At 42.0% G+C, this 25,392-nt stretch overlaps 1 protein-coding gene across 1 annotated transcript in view; it reads left to right on the top strand.

The window, feature by feature from the left end:
• The window catches only part of ROR1 (receptor tyrosine kinase like orphan receptor 1), a 127,010-nt gene extending 104,595 nt beyond the window's left edge, over window positions 1-22,415 (top strand). The window contains exons 6-7 of the mRNA XM_008690779.2: window positions 2,987-3,198; window positions 18,348-22,415. Of these exons, the coding sequence (XP_008689001.1) occupies window positions 2,987-3,198; window positions 18,348-19,775 (1,640 nt within the window). The 3' untranslated portion in view covers window positions 19,776-22,415. The remainder of the gene's footprint in view (window positions 1-2,986; window positions 3,199-18,347) is intronic.
• The last annotated feature ends 2,977 nt before the right edge of the window (window positions 22,416-25,392 follow it).

Below are 25,392 nucleotides of genomic sequence, written 5' to 3'. Positions count from 1 at the left end.
TTTGTCCCAGATCTCCCGTTCACAATCGCAGGCGTTCCGTGAATAATCTGATACGGAATGAGTACAGAATAGACTCCTTTGTTTGCCGGACAGGTGAGAGCCCTACTTTCTCTTGTTGCTGAAAATCTGGGCCAGAAAAATGACTAGCGTTACATGAGTACTAAATTAACCTCATTCCTTTGTAATCGTTACCCTCATAATGATTTCACCGAAAATCCAAGAATAACAAGAGGGATTCCCCACCCCACCCTCACCCCCCAGGCCCGGCACACACTAGGGTACTGAGAAATTTGGAAGTGTTTTTATAATGTTAATAATCATAGCATCCGACAATTGTGTGGAAGTTTTCCATTTTCTGAAGTTTTGTCATGAATATTATCTCTCACACAAACCAAACAGATTAAAGCAAATAGAGCAATTATTCCCCTTAAGTAAATGAGGAGATGGGGGTCAGAGAGGTTGTTTCCTGCTTAAGGTTATTTAAAATTCCCTGCCCAAAGTTTTTATCTCTGAATCCTTTTCTACTCTAAGGGTAAGGGCTAAACATCAAGTGACTGAGCTGTAACAGGTACTAGAGTAGATACTTCCTATGTTCCTTCATTTGCAGTTTACAACAACCCTACAAAATAGGTATTGCTCTTCGCATTTTGCAGGTGGGTTTGCTCAGAGAGGCTAAGTGCCTACTGAATGTTGCACAGATGATGACAAAGGCAGTCTTCAGAGGTTTCTGACTCTTAAGACACACCGTTCCTTTATTCTGCTATATTGTCTCTAAAGTGTCTACATAGATAGATCTTAGATAGACGATCTATTCTGGATCTATTATATTCCTGGTATAGAAGATCTATCTATCTGCTAGGCCCTGTGGTAAGCACTTTTCCATGTGATTTCTTTTCTCTCTGTCCATCCACCCATAGACATGCAGACACGATCCTTACAAAACTGAGAACAGTTCCTAGGATGAGAACGGCTAGAATGGCCTCCAGAGACGCCTGGGTTAGGTGTTACCTGCCTCTGTATAAAGTGGGGAGTGCGAAAGCTTCCGTGTCCTTCTCCGCTGTTCAGACCTCCCTCATCCTTCCTACCTTTGTGAAACAAGAGAAGTCCTACCATGAGGAAATGGGTGCCAAACAACAGCCATTCTCAAATTCCTGGCAGTGGTGTGGAGTGTCTAGGGCAGGAGATATGACGCAAGACCAACAGGGGAGAGGTCCCAGCTTTTGAATTACTAGCTGCATATCCTGGGGCAGGTTACTTAACAACTCTGTCCCCTCAGCTTCCTCACCTGTGAAAATGGGCATAAGGATGGCACCTGCCTCACACGGGGTTGGTTGTGAAGATAAAATTAATGACTTAATGAAAAGAACTTCCAACAGTACCTAGCCCATATTAATAATAATAGCTAACATGACTTTGTTCTAGAAAACACTCAGCAAATACTAAAACCGTTATTTTTAGTATACTCAATAAGTAGATTTTACTCTTCGCCAAACCTCTCTGAGGGTTAGCCCACAGCACAGCCCCTCCTACTTCGTGTGTTGAGTCTGTTTATGTCGGAAGAAGGCAGCGTGATTTAGTTACTATATCTCGCTGGACAACAGGTCCCCAAAGCAGGTGTGTGCAGGCATAAACTCTGTATTGTATTCTCATTGATATGTACTAAGGAAGCTCGCGATTTAGAGAGACTTTGGGTCTCTTGACCACGCTAGTCCTACTTCCCTTGTCACATTTCCGACAACATATTGTAATGACCTTTTCTCTGTTTTCTTTCCCCAACCATGAGCTCCTGAAAGGCAAAGGACACACCGTATTTAATTTTATATTCCCAGTACCTAGAATAGTGCTTGGTGATAGTACTTTTTGTTTATTGACTTACTGAACAAGTGGGAGGATGAGAGAATGGACGCATGGTTAATTCTAGGTTAAGTAAATAATCAGCTCCAAATTTGGGGTCAATCTGAATTTTCACACTTCGGATTTTCGTAAAGCAAGATAGTTGATGAGCTTATTGGTGATCAGGGCATGTATTATATAACCCTCTAATTATTGCCCATCATTCTTGTGTTTGTTTTGTCAGTCAAATAATTTATTATCATACGCCCAAAGTATTTGAAGGTCAGACTCAAATCGATTTTTTAAAAGTATGCCTCGTGTCCTTCTATACATATTATATTCTCTTCCAAGCAATGGTAAAGTAGATATATAAGATTACCAAAATATACTTCAGAGTGTTAGCACTCATAATTACTGGGTTCGTATGAAATCATTTAGGAAGAATTCTGGGGTTTCAAAAAATGTCAAGTAATTCAATGATGCTGTGCTGGAGGGAATTGTAGACACCGTCCAAAATAGATACTTCACTTTTGCAGGCGAGAAGTGAGACCCCAAGAGGTGAATGATTAGTTCAAGGTCACACAGCTCAACAGAGACTAAGTCGGGTCCCCCATATTTTCAGGCCAGTGGTTTTGTGGACCCTGGGACCAGGATTCTTGAGTGACATTGATTCTGGAAGATGCAGGACTGGCCCTTTAAGTTCAAACCAGCCAAGACAAGGGCATGATTCCTAGAAGAGCGCATTGTGGTGGTTGATCTGGGCTAGCAGCCAATGGAAGAAGAGCCCTGTGGTCCCCATGAATGCTCTTGGGTATATACAGTCCATTCTCGTGACGTTTAACTTTGAAGGTGTCAGGGCAATGCAGGCCTGCTGCTAAACAGAGGCAACATCAGAGCGGGACCCACACAATGCAAAGGCTTCACAATTTTTAGGCCTCTGCAGTTTTTAAACACTTGAACTTTAAACTTTTAAACTTCAATAAATTATGTTGAAGGTTTGATAGAAACAAATTGTAATAAGCAATGGTTCCTTTTTTCTCCGGGGAATTTGTGTGTATAGAAGAATCAGAGGTCATTTTCAACTATGAGATGTAAAATTATACACGTTATTGGAACTAGTGTGACTTTTGCTCTTTTCTATTTCTGTACCCAGATTCGAAGGATTCCAAGGAGAAGAATAAAATGGAAATCTTGTACATACTGGTGCCAAGTGTTGCGATTCCTCTGGCCATTGCTTTGCTCTTCTTCTTTATCTGTGTCTGCCGCAATAACCAGAAGTCCTCGTCACCGCCTGTCCAGAGGCAACCGAAACACGTCAGAGGCCAAAATGTGGAGATGTCAATGCTGAATGCATATAAACCCAAGGTAAAATTAGCAGGACAGGGCTGCATAGATTCTGTAGGTTTCAGGTTAAAGCAAAAATGACCACCCTCCCCAGCTTAGAAATCACATGATCCAGACTCAGAGTTTACAAGCTCGGGAGTTCAGTTTCAGCATAACTGTACCTCTCTACGTTTATCCCAGGGAGCTGGAACATTCTTTCAACAGTGTGCCCACGTCAGTGTTGGGCCAGCCCCATCACTGCCTTACCATGGGGTCTGGGCTAGAAAGAATCCTTACGACCTCATCTCTCCTAAGGATTCAGAGTGTGAGCTATTTTGCAAAATTGCAAAGAAGAAAGACCATACTCTTCCAATCAAACAGGAAGAGTTGAACAGAGAGAAAAAGAAAACAAACATGGTTTACTCACTTCACTGTCCAAAAAACCCTCTATTGCACAGTAGCGTGCACAGATTGTACACTTGAGAAGGGTAAGTTTTATGTGATGTGCTTTTTTGCCACAACAACAAAACCTAAGTCCTAACCTAGGAGCTCATTAGGTTAAATGCCTAACCTAAATCCATTTCTCTTTGGTTTAAGCATAATTAAGGAGAAGTGTTGTCCTTTCTATAATCTTCGAATGCTGTCTTATGATCGCCCACCTTAGCCTTCTCATCTCTGTGCTAAATCAGCCCACTTCCTTTTAGTTTTTCCTCCTCATCTTTCAACACGTGGGTTGCTCCAGGTCTTGGCAAGGAACCCAGGGTCACCAGCCCTTACCTTAAATGGAGCACACACACCACATCTTGAAGCTGAAATACAACAGAGGCTTTCTCTCCAGAAAGCCAGAACCTCAATCCCAGGCCTCTTAGCAAAGAGATTTCATTTAAATAATTTAGAAGGCATCCAAAAAGCCTGTCTTTTCTTCTTATTCCAGCTCCATAGGACATTCATTCACTCATTCTACAAATATTTATCTTCTCCGTGGGTTAGTGACCATATTATTTGTTTGACCTTCCTAAAGAGAAGATGCATCTCTTTAATAAAATTTTAGGGGAAAATGTCTTCACACTCTAACTAATCCTTTTAACTAATTAGTAGAATTGCCTACTGGGACCGACTCATAGCCCTCATTTGATTTTAGTCTGCTTTGTGTTTGGACTTTTGTTTTTTAATTTAAAAAGTCTTAAAACATGTTTCGGTTGTAATCCTATTTGTTGGTAAGGTTTTCAGATTTCTTAAGTGTTAAAAATTCATTTTTAAGTGTTCTGTCCCAAGCAAAACCACAGTTCTCTTAAGTGTGAATTTTAACCATTAAAAAAAAAACCAAAAACCCACAGACCCTGAAGACCCCCGTGTTCGCTAGGTTGGGGGACAGGTAGAGGCGGAGGCCCAGTTGTTTCTGACATCCTAGCTGCCAGCTAGCCGGCTTACATACATTGCAGCATGTTAGAGAACATCACATTTAAACCTTACAAGGGAGTAGAAGAAAAGAGAGGGGTTAATATTCTACATTCATTAGGTAACAGCCAGTTGACCTTTTACATTTCCCAGGCTTCAAAGTTCTAGTGCAGTGGTCTTTTTCTGTGAGACTCTCTCCCTGTCAGTTCTGTAATTAAACATTGAGAACCCTTAGAAATGCAAGAACTCTGGGCAGGAGAGAGACCCAGATCAGCTCGGTCGCAGCCGTCACCTTGCCGCTGCCACCATCCCAGGGAGGCGGACTCCTCCGTGCTGCAGCAGGAACCATGAGAAGATTTCTTTCCATTTGGGAGAATGGTCAATTGTGTAGGTCAGCCTCAGTCTGCAACTCGATTCCATTATTAGCAGTGGTTTTTTTGCAAAGCATGATGTCCAAGAGACATGATGTTGTGGATTTATACAGTCTTTCAAATAGAGATCTCAGGGAGCTTTGTGGCATAAATGGAAAGAGCTAGTGCATGTTGAGGGATACAAATTGTCAGGAACTATCCCAGGAGCTTTTATATTCATCATCTCATTTAAATCTCACAGCTATTCTATAATACAGGTGTGAGTATTGCTACTGCACAACCAGGGTAACTGAGACTCCTATAGATGAAGTAATTTGTCCAAAATCAAAGAGCTAGAGATTGGAAGAGATGAAATGTGAACATAGGATTTTTCATGACTAAATATAGTCCTTGCACTCACCTGACCCCATAATAACTTTTTCACAGAACAAATCATGCTGGGAAGAGAGAGTGGGAGGGGGTCAGGCAAACAACTGACTATGATTCCATTTGGTCAGTTTGGGCTGAACACTAACCACAGGCATCACCCTGGCTTGTGATAAATCCTAAAGAGTCTTGTGTAACAGTCAGACGTCTAAATGACATAGCTCCAATCCTGCCAAAGGCATGTGAAATTTGGCCAGACCCATAACAGTCCTCTATCCTCCATGGTCATAGAGACACACGTAAAATATACTGGGACAAAATTTCCCAAAGACTTGGTGAAGTAAACATCGTTTTCATCATTTCTGAAGTGTCCCTTGCAAAATCTCCCAGTGCCAAGATTTCTCCAACACAAGGCTTAAAATTTAGCCTTAAACAGCTCTCAAGTAATTCTGAACTACACTGTAAGGAGGAATGGCTCAAGTATCTTTGATGGGGTTGAGTAGGGGAAAAGAAACAACAAAAACAAATGCTCACTCTTTTTCTCTTATTCTCTTCTGAGATTTGGCTCCAATCAAATTTGAGTTATTCTGTTGTTTGTTTTGGTTCTTACTGAGTGCCTTTCCTGGAAAAAGCACAAAGGACTTCGTAGACCTTAAAGAAAATTCCTAACTGTAAACAGTCAGTCTCTTAAAGTGCTTTGAAAGGTCACTGACACATAAATATTACATGTACCTATAAAAGCTGGAAGGAAGGAACACACATAAGAAAGAAAGAGGGGGGGGGGAAAGTCCTGAAAACAAACACCCTACCAGGGTAAAATCAAAAGGATATTTGGAGGGCGGGGTGTTAAAGAATAAAGCATGGAAGCTGGTAAGCTCGAGCCTTACACTACTTTTCCTCGGTCAGTTCAACAGTCAGAGGCTCCAGGATTTTTATTGATCCAAATGAATATGCCCTTCAGAGTTTAAACTGCTTCTCTCTCTCTCCACTTGCTGAGCTGCTAAAATCCTCCCCGCTCCCCCAAGTGTTTGCGTGAAGAAGAGGTTCCTCAAGGAGATTAGAAACCCATACCCTTCAGTGGGGACAATAGCAGACACAGACAGACTGGTTGACAGACCGGCCTGGGTCCCCAGAGAGGTCGATGAGGTTTGAGTTTCCCACTGATCTGTGGGGAAAGGAAGTCCGTGGACCAGGGAGGCATCTCAGCGCTGAGCCATGAACAGTCAGGAACCTGAGATGCTCCTCTGGCTCCAAACTCCAACCCACCCCCCCACCCCGACCCCCGCACCCCCCCTCCGCCCGCCCTGTGGCTCTGAGAAGCCGCTTGGCCTCTCTGAGTCTCACTTTTCTCAGCTGTTCAGAAAATGAAGTAGACCCTGTTCGTATAAGGTACTGTTCATTTGTTTTCCTTTTCTTTTGTTCGGCAGGAGATTTCAAGCCATTCAGTTGGATAAGATAACCTCCTCTCTTTCCCGTCTTTAAAATTCCTGATGGGTATTATAGCAATGCGTGAACTAAGTAGGATTTTTCTATATTGCATTACAAATTTTACCATCCGAGTGGGTGTTTTTTAAGAGTACTGTGGAAAATGAACCTTCTCCAAGAAGCCTGGGAAACCCTAACTTCCCTTCTCCACGATTCCTTTCCTTTGCCCCCCTCCCCCACTCCCTAGTTGTTGTGTAGTATCTGTATGGAGAAAAGGCTGTGGGGCACTCTCCTTGGGGAGTGAGAAAAGTGCCAGAGCCTCCCACTCCAACACAGCAGAGGGGGTGAGGGCTTCTGTCCTTCCCTACATGACTCACCTACGTGGGACTCAGGCACACAGAGAAGTTAAGAGGTGGAGGAGTTTGAGAATGGGGAACAAAGAACACGGGGGTGGGGATTCGGGAGGGCCACAGCCAAAGCCTAAACAGGGCTGTGGGTCAGACTCCTGCAGCTCCGAGCTGGTATAAGAAACACTTGGGGGAAAGCAGGATTTGGCTCATGTTCTGAAGCTGGCGACTCTATTTTATTTCTCAATTTACCTCCATCTCTTGCCAACTTCTTGGTTTCTTCACTTCCAGGCAATTCCTCTCTCCTTTCCTTTTCAGCCAAAGTAGTTGCTGAATGTACTGACACTTGATTATCTTCTCTGGGCCTGCGCCTTTTGCCAGCAACATGCTTCCATCTAAAAAGTCCTTCTGTGGTCTGGCTTTCCCTTTGAACCCCTGGCCTTACTCAGTGTCACCATACTTGGTGCTAAAATGTCCTCAATAGCTTTAACACTCAATCCTTAAAGCCTTTGTCTCCCCAGACTTCTGAGCTCATCATTCTAGTGACAGGGCCCTCTAGGGAATCACCAGTGATGTAATTCAATCCAATGGCCTTTTCCAAGTCTTTATCCTCTTTAATTTCCCTGGAGCCTTGGATATTCTGAACCACCATCTTGGAATACTTTTTCTCTTGGCTTTCCTCCTATCTCCTCTGTTTCCTTCACTAGTTCCTTCGGTTCCTCTTTTCCTCTCTCCCTCCTCCCCCTCCTCTCTCTCTCTCTCTCTCTTTCTGTCTGTCTGTCTCTCTCTCTCATGCTGATTTCATCCTCTGGCATTGCTTTTGCTCCCACTCGATGTACATTCCCCAATCTGGAAGGACCAATCTCAAGTTATAAAATTCTTCCTCCCAGTCCTAAGGATCCCTACTCTCTGGGCCTAACTTACCTTACCAGCCACATTTTTTTCTTAGTCTATTTCTGGGAGGTAGTTTGATATACTCCAAAGGGCAAGGACTGTAAGGAGAGAGAGATATTTAACAAATCTCAACTCCATTGATTATTGGCCATGAGGTCTTAAGCAAGTTCTCTGAACCTTTGTTTTCTCCCTTGTAAAACAAGGACAGAAATAGTATTTAGAGATGTTGTTTTCTTATTTGGAGGTTCTAGCAGGGGAGCACAGCTACTCGTATACCCTCGATCAAAGAACGGTCCTCCTCTATCAGGGAAGGTCATCCTCTTTGACCAAGCGTGCAGCTTCGGGGGGATGTGCGTGGAGCACTGAGGAAAGGAAAAAGGGGATACCCCCCCCCCAGGCAACCAGATCAGCCAAGTCAGTCCTGGCGATCAAGGGGGTGACAGTTGTCGCAGCCAGATCACCGCCACATCCAATCTTTTTGGCACTTTGAGATAGCGTATCTGGTACTTCACAGGTGCTCAATAGCTAGAAGTGACTATTATTTTTGTTACAGTGATGATATGAACAACCGCAAATATTTTAATCAACTACCAAATGCTGTGCACAGGATAATATGGGTTGTGAGGAAGCTCTAGGATCCAGCAGCCCACATTACCTGGGGTGAGGACAGAAGCAAGGGAAGCACACAGCAAAGATACTGGAGGGAGCTCTGTGGACGGCTCTGGTATCCCATTCCTATTTGGTTTGCATAAATGTCCCTGCCCCATACCCTGTTGACACCCTGGGTAAAATCCATCAGGGTGGAGAGGGTCTAATAGTTTGGGCTGGGAGGCTGTCCAGTATGGAGCCTCAGTGCCAATCTATGCCTGTAGAAACTTGACTTCCGGGGAGAATGAGTAGTAGAAGTGGGTATATTATAAGTGGTATTACAAATAAGCTAAAGTACATCACATGCATTATCCCAGTGGGATCTCTCTTATGATCTTATGAAGGAAGAGCTAATTTGAGCCTAATCTGGGAGTGAGAAAACTTGAACCCTGGTCTGCCCAGGTCCAGAGCCCAGGTGCGTCCCGATAGCTTCTCCATGGCACTCTACTGCCTTAGTTCTGAGGCTGACCCAAACACCTGAGCTCAAGCTATGAGCACTGGTGGCTCAAGCTGACATTGGAAGTTCTGGCCTCTGCTCTGCCTGTTTCCAGGCAGGATTGAACCTCTCCCATTGACATTACCAAGTAACCACCACAGAATCAACCCTGGTCACCACCAAACATTCAAACTAACCATCAGAAAGTGACATGAAAGAGAAAAGAACTGCTTCCGAAGATAAATCACTTCCAGAGAAGTACAGCTGAACTCTGGGCAAATGGGGCAGACTGTTAGTTGAAACTCCCTCCAGAATTTGATGGCATAAGCTGGAAGGCACTTAGTTCGGCTGTAGTCTTTGAAAATGTCCATAACCTCCCAAAATGAAATGGCTGGGGCCTTTAAGTTTTTAAAACGTAATCATTTCCATTGAGGAGTAGAGCCAATTGTTTTGCAATTTGAACACTGTTTACCTCAGAACCAGTAAAATGCACAAGAATGGAAAATAGGCTTTGGAGTCAAGCAGATTTCCTGTCAACAGCTAAGTCCAGTTACTAAGAAATCTCTATTTTCTATACTCTCCAGGGCTATTGTGTCCCACTCAGGCAAAGGCTGCTGTGGAAAGGTTCTGTTCATTTGTCCCAGTCAATTAATGGAGACAACAGAGAATCAACCAGAGTAAGGTCTAGATCAGAGACCAGAGAGCAATTATACCTTGACATTCCACTTTTATACCAGTGGGATTTATGCTTTTATTTTTTTTTATTTTTTTTATTTTTAAGATTTTACTTATTTATTTGACAGAGAGAGAGAGAGACAGCCAGCGAGAGAGGGAACACAGGCAGGGGGAGTGGGAGAGGAAGAAGCAGGCTCCCAGTGGAGGAGCCTGATGTGGGGCTCGATCCCAGGACTCTGGGATCACACCCTGAGCCGAAGGCAGACACTTAATGACTGAGCCACCCAGGTGCCCCCCTATGCTTTTAAAGTTATGGAGCCCTTCGAGGCTGAACATGAAAACTGACAATTATTCCCGGAGAAATGCTCCAGCTTTGCAGTCAGACATGCTGGATTTGCATTGGCACCACCTCTTGATCTGTGGGCTTCTTTAGGCAAGCTGCTTAACCTCTGAATGTCTTCATTTCCTAATCCATAAAATGGGGACATCATAGTGTGGCTCTCACAGGATTGGGATGAAGTTTGAATGAGTTGATGCAGTCAGCACTGAGAGAATAAACAAAGGGCATGTGAAGTAGTCACTAGGAAGATAGGCTCTACTATCTGACATAACAATCTGACCAGCTATGGGATCACTTAACCACTCTGTTTCTCAGGGTTTCCATCTGTAAAATGGGGGTAATATCATAGTGACCAATTTCCTGGGGTTACTGTAAGGATGAAAGCGTCAGTATATATAAAGTACTTACAGCTTAACATTTCAGCACTCCAAAACCAAATCGTAGGCATTGTTGTGGTCTCCGTGTCTGGCACGGTGCAAGGCTTCAATTCCTGGTAGCTATTATCAAACTCGAGTACAGACATCTAGGGTAGGAGCTGTGTCTTCCCTCTTCATGCTTCTTGCATGGGTCCTCATATACTATTCCATATGTATGCTCTTTGGTATACAGTATCCATTGACTGACTGATACAACCGGCTATTTAAAAAGATCCCACACCATTGGCTACCCATGAAAATAGAATAAACTGATGACATAGCCCAAGGTATAGAGTGATTTAATTTCAAAACCTTGAATCTCACTGAGACAGCAGCAGACTATAAACACAGTAAATACCAGCCAGTGGTTCTTAAATTTACCTTACCTGGCATTTCCAAAGTGTCTTCTGAAGCCAAGTATTATTTTCTTTGGCTCCTGAAAGTCAGAATTGTCCAACCAGGTCCTTCAGACACATTGTAGTCATTCGTCGTGCTAGGAGCAGAGATCCGGACCACTAGTAATTGTCTGTTCCAGAAAGCCATATTCACTTATTCCAGTGGTTCTCACAGTGAAGCCTCCAGTTTGGGAACATCCTCATCACCTGGACTTCTCAGAACTGCAGGATCTCAGACCTACAGAATCAGAAACCCTGGGATCGGGTCCCAGCAATGTGTGTTTTAACAAGCCTTCCAGGGGGTTCTAATGCCTGCTGTGAAGTAGACTATGCTGGTTAGTGCTTGAGAATCAGACAGCAAGCAAATCCCCAGGGAATACAGATCTCAGGAGAGCTGTGCTTCCAAAGAGAAAAAGGACCTGGTGATGTCCTATTACCCCAAATCCCACTCTGATTCTAATGAGGCTGAGGAACCAGTGCCCCAATGTGGAACCTGCTCTTCTCCGGAAGGCACCTGGTTCCCACCAGAACTGGCAAATGTACAGCAAATGAGATTTTGAAAAGGCAGCCATCCTGGAGCATTAGGTCCTGGGGAAGGAACCAGGAGAGGAGCTGCAGGGACTACAGGGCATGGGTGAGTCAGTCGTATGAATAGAATTTCAGTTCTTTTCAGCATCTGCTGTTGGAGTCCCCTTCCTGTCCTGGAGAACCACCCTGGGCTGTATTCCCCTCCACCTCATGTCAGTCAGCCTTTTCTCTGTGTCCAACTTCAAGTGGGGCTCAAAAGTAGAGCATTCATACCCTGTTCAGGTTAGAAGCAAAAAGTCACAAACGCGTGGACCCACGACGCACACAAATGCAGGCCATCCTGACATCCTCACCTCATCCCCTCCAGCAATCACTTCTGTAAAGTGAACAGGAAATGGCAGCTTGGGTGTTAAGCTGTGTCACCCAGAGGAATCCTTTCGAATGTGTTATCACCTAAGGTGTAACTTCCCAAAGGGAGAAGGAGATAAAGTCATCGATTCTGTCTTCCTTATCCATCTGCCACCTACATAATGACAATTAAAAAAAAAAAAAAACTCTACCCATGGTCCCTTGCTTTCATCTGTAAAGGTCATAGATCCAAAAGGATCCCATGTCCCCATTTAGTATTTGTCACTCAGGTGAAGGAAGGCACCAGCATTAGCCTGGCCTCCATCAGCAGTTTAGACAGGACTGCAATAGTCACATCTGACTCACAGCTAAATGACATCTAGAATGTTCTCCCTTCATTTTCCTTCTGTGAAGAGCTCATGTAAACTCTAATACAGTTGCTCTCCAAAAACGTCTAAGGGAAGAGGCAAATTTGCAGTTTAGAATCACGGATCAACTTCTACATCGACTTTGATTTTTCTCCCCCCCATTATATAATTTTTAAAACCTCACTGAGGCAGATGTGTGTTTACTTTGAGAAGTAAAAATGTTAACATTTAAACTGAAAGCCTGTTTCAGTTTTAAGGTGCTTAATTGCCTTACAGCATATCATAAACCGAGCCCATCTTGTCATTCAACTAATGGAGGGAGTGATGAAGAGATAGGAACCCGGGACCCTGTTCATTCCAGTTTTCCTTTGTACTTGGTTTACTTTGGCTCCGCGCCTCATGTGTATTTTACACTTCTTTACATTTTGTACATCCCTGTATGACAAATACTTGTCAAACAAAAACTAAACAGATTTATAACCCCTTAACTCGAAATGAGCCAAAATTGAACTGCCAAAACTTTATGACTTCATTTTCTTTCATAGGTTTCCACGACATTGGTTCAAACAGACAAACCCCACTTGAGGTCAAGCAGAGGTCATTTCACTTTCATTACTAAAATATAATTTACAATATGCCAGACCTAAACAAGTTTAGCCTAAAGGGTTTGTGTAATGTAAACCATCTGTTCCTCAACAATACGGCTCGTTTCCTGCCGTCACTGTACAGTCTACTGACGGCTGCTTTAAGGGCTTTTATGATTTTTTAACTAGTTCAGGATTTATGTAAAATTTGAAAATGAGTCTGTAGTTAAGACACATTTGTACTGAGTAACTTGAGCATTTTAAAAATGCAAATCACTGTGTAACGTGTTCCCCTGAAACCAAGCTCTGAGCAGTTCTCCTGGGTACTTCTAGGCTGGCTGCTGCACAGGTGTTCCGAGGAAAGGTTTTGGGAAGTCTGCCGTGTTCGTTGCCTTCTGCGCTTCTTTCCAAAACAAAATCCCCAAATTTGGGTAGGACTAGCTGTGGTGAACTGCTCCTTCCTTCTCTGGGCTAGAGAAGAGCTGGGACTATGTGCTGTACGGCCCACTGGGGACAGGTGGGGTCTGACAAGACACACTTGGGGTGAAAACATCCTCTCATGTGTCTGAACGGGGGGGAAAAGAACAATTGTAACTCCGCCAAGTGACCACACACTGAAGGCTGGCCTCACAGCCCTATAAGGTGTCAGGCCCCAGGCTGAGCCTCCAGAGACCTTCTGTGTCAAACTGGGCTTGCCAGCCAGCAAACTTCTCTGCTTTCAGACAGAACAGTGTGGCCCAAAGCAGAAGGCCTTGCAGCACAAGTGCAGCTCTTTTTGGCTCTTCTAAAAAGTTCTTGATACTTTTCAATCCTCTTTCTCCATCTGTAAAATGGTAAGAGTAAGAGTTCTTTTTTCCAAGGGCAAATAGAAGAGAACTAATGTGCTTACCTCAGTGGAGGGGAATGCAGCCAGTCTTCTTAGCCATGAAGCCTCAGGGGCCATGTGTCAGGCCGGTGCCAAAGTCCTGTCCACCCCTCTTCTTTCTCTTGCAGTCCCCAGAAGTTTGGCCAGCTTGCTTCCTTGTCCCTTCTGCCACCATCTACTCTTCCACGTGGGTTCTCGCTCCCTCCACCTGTCTTCATCTCCCAGAATCCTAGAGGAGCCGGCCACTCCAATTGGACCCACCTTTGGCCTCCAAAACAAATTTTGTTTTGAGAGTGAAGATTTTTAAGATTTTAAGATTTTTGTTTTAAACTAACGACTACAGGAGAACAGGGAAGGGTTAATAGGAGGAAATTCAATGCATTTTTTTAAAAGAAAACATAAAGGGAATTAGAGAACACGATCTAGAATGACTTAAGGCTGTAAATGGATCTGAATCATTTGCATTTACTCCACTTGCTGGGTTACTTCCATAATAAGGATAATAAGATTGATGTAAAGATCACTTACTAGGTGGAAACTGCTTTCGTACATTGTTGCATTTAATCCCTAGTGTAACTATGGAAGCTGCATATTATATTATTTCATGGATTGGAAATAGAGGTTCAGAAAAGTGAAGAAGCTCACCCAAGGTCAAGCTAAGATACAGGACCTACCTCACAGGGTTGTTGTCTTAAATGAGTTAATATTTAAGTGCTTAGAACAGAATCTAGCATATTGTAAATGTTATGTAAGTATTAACTAATATTAATAGAAAGCAACGGGTCCAATATGCAAATTCAGATTGGCATGACTCCAGAGATCACACAGCTTGAATGCCCTGCACTGCCTATGTGTTAGTTTCAGTGGGGGCAAGAGACAGTAGTCCTAACTCCTCATCACATCAGTCTAATATTCCTTGAGTGTGGTTACTAATTCCGATTTTCCCTCAAAAATTTTATTACTCACATACCCTTCTGTCTCACCAAAGCCTGGGTATCCTGGTTAGGTAGAAAAGTAAATAATAACGACGATGTCATTCAAGGGACCTTCACATAAATTGGATTCATTGAATCACTAGGAAAAATTGTGTTAGAAAACCCAACCTTAACAACATGCAGGAGAAATTCACCTTGGATTAGTCATCCCACACAAGCAAAATCATCTAAGTGCCACAAGAGAAAAAAGTAGGGTTGGTTCAAATGTTTCCCCTTCCCATCACCGGCATGCAGCTCTCCCAGAGGAACAATGTAGCTCCCATAAGAATCCAACCCCCATAAGCCAAAGGAAAAATAGTGGATGGACCTGTGATTATAAAAGAAATTTCCATATTCAGTCAGATAGAAAGATTGGTCATATGTTTTTACTTTTTTACTTTTTTCTTGGTTCAAAAATTTTTAAGTATAAAAAAGCATGAAGTGAAAATCCTAGTTCCCACCTCTATACTCCCCCATAACCACTGCTGTTTCCTGAGTGTCCTTTCAGAGTTTCTTTCTATATATGCAAATAAACATAAATATATTCATTCTTTTTCACCTTCCCCTTCACACAAAAGCAGCATGCAGCATTAACTGTTCTTTTGCTTTTTATTTTTGACTTAGCAATAGGATTTTGGAGAACTTTCCATATTGGTACATAGAAAATATCCCCATTCTTAAACTATATAATACTCTATGTATTGGTTCTACCATAATTAATATAACCAGTTTCCTCTAGGTAGACCTTTAGATTGTTTCTTTTTTTATTTTTAAAGGAAGTTTTATTTTATTTTATTTTTTAGAGCAAGCTCGAGCAGCAGAGGGGGGAGGGGTGCACAGGGAAAGGAGGAGAGAGAATCTTAAGCCTGCTTACGGCGCCCAGCACAGAGCCCAACATGGGGCTTGGCTCAGGGCTTGATCTCATGACCCTGAGATCATGACCGGAGCTGAAATCAAGTGTCAGCTGCTCAACCAACTGAGCCACCCTAGTGCCCCCATTTAGGTTGTTTCTACTCTTTTGCTCCTACGATACTATAATGAATAGGACTGGATCAATAAGCTTTTATTTACTGAACGCTTAAAGCAATAAGTTACCATTACTTTAGACGGAAGTAACTTTCCTGTAAGACATTTCTAAATACAAACCCCTTGAGATCTGCATAATGAATAAGTAGGATCTATTTCTAATAGGAAATATTATTTGCATGGGAAAATTAATGTTTCAAATTGTCAATTTTATTTTGTCCTTTTAAGTATTTTGTTGCATGTTTATTTACACTTACATAATTAGGTTAATGGGCATTTTGCCCTGGAAAATATCAACCCAGAACAGAGCTAATCATCTTAAATTTTAAATTGAGTTTGGATTAGAGAAATATTTTACTTAATCTTCTAAACTGTTGTTTTAAACTCTGTACAGAGAGCTCTGAATTCTGTATGTATTTGCAACATTGTCAGCTTTAATTGGAATACTCAGAGTAGTATTCTTTTTCTTGAAAAATTTAAAGTGCAGGGATTATTTTTAAAATTAGTTTACGTACAAACGCATTGCTTTAATGATTTTTTTCTTAACAAATTCATCTAGAAGTCAGGCTAGATTTGAAGTGAATTTCAAAAATTATTGCCAAGATCAAATGTGACAATTTAATACTTGTTTTCATTGTGAGCTAGATGCTTTTCCCTGTCTCTCTTAGCATTAATTAGTAAACAACCCACTTGTGAAACTGTAGGGTTATCGGTTGGTATGAAGGGCAATGCCTCTCTTCAAGAAATTGAAGTCTGATTGAGAGGACAAAATGTTCATTAAAAGAACAGCAACAGCAAGGTAACAACTAAAAGTTACATAGCACTTACCATGTGCCAGACATCATGCTGAGTACTTTATAAATGTTCATTTATTACAGGTTCATAAAGAACCTACAAGATAAGTACAATTATCCATTATAATCCTCCCTTTTACAGATGAGGGAATTGAGGCAAAGAGTGGTTAAATACTGTAGCTAGAGTCACCCAGTTTGTAAGTGGTAGAGGCAGGATTCAGATTCAAATTGTCTGACTGGGGAGGCCATGCATGTAACCAGCCCTCACACTGCCTCTTGTGTGTGGTGGCATTCAGACAGTAAAGCAAAAGGACTCCAGAGAAGGCAAAGACCTTAGTGGTCAGGGAGAGTTTCAGAGGGAGCCAGATTTGATAAGCACTGGAGAGCACATTGCAAACCTCCCTGCCTCTACTGTGAGCACCTCAGGAGGACAGCCTTTCATTTTGGTTTCTCTGGCTTTTCGTACAATAAATACCCTAAGGATAAGAAAGCCTTGCAGAAAAGAGCTGTTAGGCAAGAATGGCCGTGGTGTTTAGGGGTGGACACTGAGAAGACCTATGTAAGTAAAGTGATACTAATATAAAGAAGTAGCAAGGGTAGGCAGGTTAGGACCAAATCACACACGCTTAATGTACCAGGCTGAGAATTAAGGCCGCATCCCCTGCAGCAGCCCCTCTCACACTATCATGATACTGAAATCGCCTGGGGTCTTGTTAAATGCACATTCCGATCCAGCAGGTCTGGGGTGGGCCAAGAGCCCTCATCTGTTGGAAGCTTTGAGCAATGCCGATGCTGCTGGACTCAGTAGCGAGACTCTAGGCTCCGGCAGCAGCAAACTGCCTTTGGAGCAGGGGATGCGGACGCAGCGGACACAGAAAGCCACCTGTATTTATCTTTGTGTATGGTATAAGGGAATGGACCAGTTTCATTCTTCTGCATGTGGCTGTCCAGTTTTCCCAGCACCACTTATTTAAGAGACTGTCTTTTTTCCATTGGATATTTTTTCCTGATTTGTCAAAGATTAATTGACCATGGAGTTGAAGGTCCATTTCTGGAGTCTCTATTCTGTTCCATTGATCTGTGTGTCTGTTTTTGTGCAATACCATGCTGTCTTGGTGATCACAGCTTTGTAATATATCTTGAAGTCAGGCAACGTGATGCCCCCAGCTTCGTTTTTCATCATTCCTTTGGCAATTCGGGGTCTTTTCTGGTTCCATACAAATTTTAGGATTGTTTTGTTCCAGCTCTTCGAAAAATGCCAATGGTATTTTAATAGGGATGGCATTGAAAGTGTAAATTGCCCTGGCCAGGATAGACATTTTAACAGTGTTTATTCTTCCAATCCATGAGCATGGAGTGTTTTTCCATCTTTTTGTGTCTTCCTCAATTTCTTTCATAAGTGTTCTGTAGTTTCTAGAGTATAGATCCTTTACTTCTTTAGTTAGGTTTATTCCTAGGTATCTTAGGGTTTTGTTGCTATAGTGAATGGAATCGATTCCTTAATTTCTCTTTCTACAGTTACGTTGTTAGCATATAGAATTCTGTACATTGATTTTGTATCCTGCCACATTGTTGAATTGCCGTGTGAGTTCTCGTAATTTAGGGGTGGAGTCTTTTGGGTTTTCCACATAAAATATCATGTCATCTGTGAAGAGGGAAAGTTATACTTGACTAATGAATCATTGAACACTACATCAAAAACTAATTATGGACTAAACAGTGGCTAACTGAAAGAAAGAAAGAAAGAGAGAGAGAGAGACAGAGAGAGAAAAAGAAAGAAAAGGAAAGAAAGAAAGAAAGAAAAGAAAGAAAGCCGTCCGTGGCACCCCCTCTAAGTTGTGGCTGATGATTTTCAAGACTTACAGACCTACAGTATTTTATTCAGTCTGATTTATAGAACCTCTCTCTATATGCCCCACCCCTTCTTTCAGAGGCCAAGGTTTCTTGCCTTAAGAACTGTTTTAAACCACACTTTTCCCTTCTTCTTATATAGAGCAAGGCTAAAGAGCTGCCACTCTCGGCTGTACGTTTCATGGAAGAACTGGGTGAATGTGCCTTTGGAAAGATCTATAAGGGCCATCTCTATCTCCCAGGCATGGACCATGCTCAGCTGGTTGCCATAAAGACCTTGAAAGACTACAACAACCCCCAGCAATGGACAGAATTTCAACAGGAAGCCTCCCTGATGGCCGAACTACACCACCCCAATATCGTCTGCCTTCTCGGTGCTGTCACTCAGGAGCAACCCGTGTGTATGCTTTTCGAGTATATGAATCAGGGGGATCTCCACGAGTTCCTTATCATGCGATCCCCACATTCCGACGTCGGCTGTAGCAGTGATGAAGACGGGACCGTAAAATCCAGCCTGGATCACGGAGATTTTCTGCACATTGCAATTCAGATTGCAGCCGGCATGGAGTACCTGTCTAGTCACTTCTTTGTCCATAAGGACCTTGCAGCTCGCAATATTTTAATCGGAGAGCAACTTCACGTCAAGATTTCAGACCTTGGGCTTTCCAGAGAGATATACTCTGCCGATTACTACAGGGTGCAGAGTAAGTCTTTGCTGCCCATTCGCTGGATGCCCCCGGAAGCCATCATGTATGGCAAATTCTCGTCCGACTCAGATATCTGGTCCTTTGGGGTTGTCTTGTGGGAGATTTTCAGTTTTGGACTGCAGCCGTACTACGGATTCAGTAACCAGGAAGTGATCGAAATGGTGAGGAAGCGACAGCTGTTGCCCTGCTCCGAAGACTGCCCGCCCAGAATGTACAGCCTCATGACGGAGTGCTGGAATGAGATTCCTTCCAGGAGACCGAGATTTAAAGATATTCATGTCCGGCTTCGCTCCTGGGAGGGACTGTCCAGTCACACCAGCTCTACGACCCCTTCGGGAGGAAATGCCACCACGCAGACCACCTCCCTTAGTGCCAGCCCAGTGAGTAATCTCAGTAACCCCAGGTACCCCAATTATATGTTCCCGAGCCAGGGTATTACGCCACAGGGCCAGATAGCTGGTTTCATTGGCCCACCGATACCTCAGAACCAGCGATTCATCCCCATCAATGGATATCCGATACCTCCTGGATATGCAGCGTTTCCAGCTGCCCATTATCAGCCAGCAGGGCCTCCCAGAGTGATTCAGCATTGCCCGCCGCCCAAGAGTCGGTCCCCGAGCAGCGCCAGTGGGTCCACGAGCACTGGTCATGTGACCAGCTTGCCCTCTTCGGGATCCAACCAGGAAGCCAATATTCCCTTACTACCGCACATGTCCATTCCCAATCATCCCGGTGGGATGGGTATCACCGTTTTCGGCAACAAATCTCAAAAACCCTACAAAATAGACTCAAAGCAACCATCTTTGCTAGGAGACTCCAATATTCATGGACACACCGAATCTATGATTTCCGCAGAACTGTAAAACGCACGACTTTGTAAATGTGGTACACAGGAGAAACTAGAAAGCCGTAGAAAAGATTTAAATGGAAATGTTTTTATTAAAGTAAGGTTCTCATTTAGCAGACATTGCAACAAGTATCTTCTGTGAAGTTTAACTGTGTCTTACCAAGCAGGGCAGACACCAGCCAGGAAAAAAAAAAAAACACATTGTGGGATTAACACTCCGTCAGGGGTACATGACATGGCATTGGGATTGGGACATCTGGTTTCAAGTACTAAAAACTGCAGACCAGTGAAGAGGAAAAGAATTTTGTCATTAAATATCAAACCAAAAAGGAAAGTCAAATGGTGCTTTGTGTCTTTGCCTTCGTGCTCCATGACTGGTCTTTCCCCAAAATGTATATACCGTAGCATTTGTCTACCTGCTGTCTTATCTTCAGGACAAATGTTCAGGAATTATGTTGATTCAATTTAGACGCTATGCATACTTGTATGGAAATGATGTTCAGAATCAATGAGGAAACTTTAGGCAAAATTTGAAATACCAGATGGAAACGAGCCATAAGACAAGTGTAAGATTCCCCCAAAGCCTTCTACATAGTGGGGCCTCTTTGGGAAGGTGCAGAGTGTGCCTCCTTGTGAATCTCCTCTGCTGAGCACGAAGGCCTTTTCCACACATCCTTTTCCACAGTGTGTTTACACAAGCGCTTGAAATAATATAGGGCATCAGACCATAAGAAGGCTAGATGCGGATGCTGGAATTGATTGTTGGCTGATAGTTCACTCCGCTGCATTAGAAATGAGGAACCAAAGGAAGCACAGTCAGGAAAATGGCCCCTTGGCCTAGATCAGCACCCATGGGAGAGGAGCCAGGGTGCCCATGGGGACAGCCTCACAGAAGCTTCCCTGGACCAGTAACAGTGAAGAAGAGAGGTGTGGCTGCAGACCAGCACATCGATGCTTACAACCTCCTGCATAGGACTTGTCCAAGGTGTAGGGGTGCTCACCATCAGTGAACTCTGGGGAAGTAGGAAACTCTATGACACCGGTATCTAGTTAAAGTTTCTCTCACCTTTTTTTCTGATCTGGAAATGTTCATAGATGTTATTCCAGCACCGGAAGTTATGACAGTTTATTCATAGAATTAGTTGGAATCCAAAGACTATGAATTCTATTTTGCAAAATATCACAGTATTTTAAAAAAATACAAACAGGTACTGAGTTCTCATTTCAAAGATTACCGTGAACTGAATTTTTTAAGCTGGTGAATAGAAGCAACGTAATAATTTTTGCCTTAATTAGGAGGGAGGCATCAAATGTGCACCTCACGCCACTTACCTGCTAGCCATCTTTTGCCAAGTTTAGAATTCTTATGGGTTCCAAGTTCTATATAGAAAGGAATGTTATGTTTGATTTTTTCTCTTGTTAAAAAAATAACTCCTTTATTCTAAGAACAATGTCTCAAGGTCTCATTTTTTTTTTTTATTTTACAGCTAAAGAGACTTAAAAAGAGACTTACAGAATATAAAATAATTCCTGGAAATGATATTTGATGAGGAGAACAGGAGAACGCAAAAGAATTAGAAGCAGATTGATGTTTCAATTTTGTAAAAAAAAAAAAAAAAGCAATTAGGATGAGAAATCAAGGAAATATGTTTACCAAATGTGTTGCAATTTTCCCAAACACTGAATCTTCAAACAATAAACATGGACATATCGGTACTGTGAACTCAAAGAATTGGCTATATCCAGTTTTATTGGGAGATAAATATTTTTGTGACATAAATAAGCTGATTCAAAAGTTACATTTCTTAACTTTAGGTAGAGGAGAATATTTGTATCCTTTTGTTGCTATGCAACTGTTTAATGATGAAGATTCAAACCACAATTTTGTATATCATACGACAATCAATTGTTTTCCAAGAATATTTATTATTTTAAGTAAACACAATTTCAGTGAATCTGAGTTTTCTAGGAGTCCCTTAAAGGGAAATTAGCATTCCATGAGCCAATAAAATACCTACTCTGGAAAAACATTACTATGGTTAAAAAATAAATTCAAGTTAGTTTTTTATAAAGAATTATAACATTTATTTTAAACATTTTATAATTACTGAGGTCATTAAGGTGAGCAAACCAAATTTCAAAACCACTTGTAATAATGTATTTTATAATAGCACTGTGATACTACATAACACAGTCCCTTTTGTATTAAATAGTATTTTTTTCACAAACTGAAAAATATCTTTTGCTTTCTTGACAATGTTTTGTAAGATGACTTTATTTTCAGATCTTTTCTTTTCTTTTTTTTTTTTTTTTTTGCACAAAACTATGTTTATGGTTTGTATCACAGAAGTGAAAATATATCTCTGCATTTTTATATCCGGTCTGTTTCTTTGTTTCCTTTGTTCGTTTCTTTTTTTAACTCGATGTAGATTTTCTTCAGATATATCATGGCAATATTCAGCTATCTTGCCCTCCCATATCTTTTCTTATTTTCACTGCATGCATTTAATCACTGTATTACTTAATGTTTGATTTGTTATTATGGGCATTTCAAATAGACAAGCATGGATGTAATGACAAAAAGGCTATTTTATATTGAGGATATGTGCATTTGTATTTCACACACCAGAGATGATATTAAACACTGATTACTTTATGCTGCTGTTTATTAAAAATGTTTACCATATAATATTATTTCCTGAATATTGCTATCATGGAGGTATTTGGGAATTTTAATATTATTTCTCCTAATTATTGACATTTCATAGAAAAAGGAATCATAATTCTTATTTACTACTATTTCATTGAAATGATTTTTTTTTAAATCAGACTTTTAACATAGATTTGGGCATTCTTTTGCCAGTGACCACAGGTGGAAGGGAAAAATCCCAATGATTTCATGACTATATACTATCCAAGTATATATGGCAAGATTTTAGTTTTTAAAATCAAAATAATATATTGAATAATTACAACCAAATGGAATGTAAAAATTGGTTTTTCAAGGTTGCATCCTTTTCTGCCTTGTTTCCATGTGAACTTAGACATCAAAAATCATGTCTTAGAACTCTGAAGAAAAGCTGTGTACATCTTATCCTGTTCAACTTAGATTCCAACCATACTGATAAAATAAAAGAAATGTGGCCATTTAATTGTCACAGCTTATCTTTATGACCTTCTTTGCCCAAAAGAAAGAGTTCCCCATCTGGCAATTAATACACACTGTCAAGGAAAATGAGTATCATTACAAAAGTTCAAAGAACTTGTCCATTCTGCTATTTAATACAGAAGGGAATACAATAAAACCTTCAGGGCCTTATCCATCTGTTTTAGGCACAGTTCTTGTCACCACCTCAGCGATCAAACTCAATAAAGCAGTCACTTCACAAGGCAGTGAGATCAATGTCAGGTTGGATTTCTCCCTCTCACGTGAATTCCTCAATCTGCCTGCCCTTCACTCCTATTTCCTTCTGTCTCTCCAGGCTCTTCCCCTCCCACCATCCCCAATCCCTTCAACACTGTGATTTGCGCCTTACCCTTAGTTCCCTGATCACCAACATCTGCAGATTTGCAGCACCACCTCAGATAATGCCTACTCAAACCACTAACTACTGATTAAAGGGAGCTCGGTTATCTACCTATCCTGGTAATTCACAGAGTGTGGTCCTCAGACGAGCCGACTTTGGAACTTACCAGAAATGCAAATTCTCAGGCCCCTCTTTGAAGCACTGAATCCGAAATTCTGGGGGTGGGACACAGTGATTTGAGTTTTAACAAGCTCTCCCATATTCTAAAGACTGAGAATCACATTAAAGGCCTGGGGGCTGGGTGGGGGGGTGGGGAATGGTCATTACGTCCTTAGAAATGTATATAAGCATTTAATAACATTTTAGCCACTTTAGTTCCCCTGAAGGAAAATCAAGTTTTACTTCAAGAAAAACTTAGCACTAAAACCCTTTTGCTTTAACCGTTTGACAGTTGGTTCTATTTCTGTAGTTGTTCTTTTGGATAGAAAACTGATAGCCCCAGCCTTTGACAAGACTACCTTGTCTAGTTCACTCAAGACCCATATTCTTGGCTAGTAATCAAAAGCTTTTCCCTTCATGTGGACAAGCTCAAGAGAGCTGGTCTCTCAGTGTACCTTTGACCCCTTGCAGTGATGATTAACACGACTAAAAGAACTCTGCGTTGCAGCTTGACAAAGTTAGGGTCAGGGATAAGCTGGTCTTTCCTGGGAGGAGGAAAGATCCAGCTCCCAGGAAGCGTTAAGCCGAAGCAGCTGCAGAGGTGGCCCCTCCCCTGAGCTTCCTGTGACAAGCTGACCCAGTTGGCTGGATGCGGTCACCTGTGGCGTGTTCCACTGTGTTCCTTTGCCAGTGGCAGTCCATCAGTCCTTGCTGGCTGGCTGTGAGGATTCCTGTGCTCAGACTGTGCTCCCCACAGCCTTTAGAGAGAAAGCTCTGAGGGAGGACAGCAAGAAGGATCCAAGGGAGGTACTAGAGGTGAAGCTCATACTCTTCTTAATTTATACAGCATTTTTTTTTTCAACTGATAGTTCAAATGCTAAGGAGGAAATGCTCTATTAGAGGAGAAGGAGCAAGGGATCACACACGTAAGAGGAAAATGTTTGCAGCCAAAATATGACTGCACCTGAAGCTTGTTACCATAAATGTCAAGCGTATTAAGGAGTCTGTTAACTCAGAGGAAGGAGAGCCTTACAAACCATCAAAGTACCCAAGGTCAATGTAACCCCTGGGAAATTAGGTGGGGGAGGGGGAGGAGGCTTAAAAAACAAAGACATACAGGGAGAAGTTCTGCTGACGTATTTATGACTAGCTGAATCCCAAGCACCTATGAGTTGCTTATTCACAAATGAGGACTCTACCATTTGCTGACCAGGCCTGACAGTGAATCTCCTCACCGAAGTGACCAGGTTAGTAAATATTCTTATTTATTATTTTAATAATATTTTATTATTTAATATTTAAAATATTAATAGTCTAAATATTCTTATTAAAGGAATGGTTAAATTAGGGGAAAGGCCTTTCTTTAAAATTAGATAGGACATTCCTTACACTTTGGAAAAAGCCAATATCCTGACATGCTGAATACAGATAGTTCAGGGAATATTCAATGTGAAGGAAAGTGGTTCTAAATATCAGTCTTTGTGGACCTGTGCTCTTGAATGAAATTCAATCACACACAAAACAACAGAACTGGCTGCACACAGCCATAGGTTAGTGCTAAAGCTCTCCCTGACCTTAGAGGCACATGGATTCTGAGCAGAAATAGGGAGAGGACAGGCTCCATCCTACAGCAAGTGCTCCTTGACCACTGCAGGCATCGAAAGGGTAATTTTGGTTATCAGTGGGGCTCATTCTAATACAATTCCCTGAAAGGTTTCTTTGGAGTCCACACACATTAAAAATCACTTGAAAGAGCTACCCAAACTCCCCAATTGCATGATCTAGGTAGTTTACTAAGAGTCAGTCTAGTAAGACTAAAATTAATATTCAGGCCAAACGACCGGTGAGGACTTTTTTTTATAATTCCAAAGTTCACTCTGGAAACAGAGCACGTTAGTCGTATTGCTCAACGGGGCTGCAGTAATACCTCCAAAATCTCAGTGGCAT

Source organism: Ursus maritimus, unplaced genomic scaffold, assembly GCF_017311325.1.
Source record: "Ursus maritimus isolate PB19 unplaced genomic scaffold, ASM1731132v1 scaffold_12, whole genome shotgun sequence".
NCBI classification, from domain to species: domain Eukaryota; kingdom Metazoa; phylum Chordata; class Mammalia; order Carnivora; family Ursidae; genus Ursus; species Ursus maritimus.
This window is presented reverse-complemented; position numbering and strand designations above follow the sequence as displayed.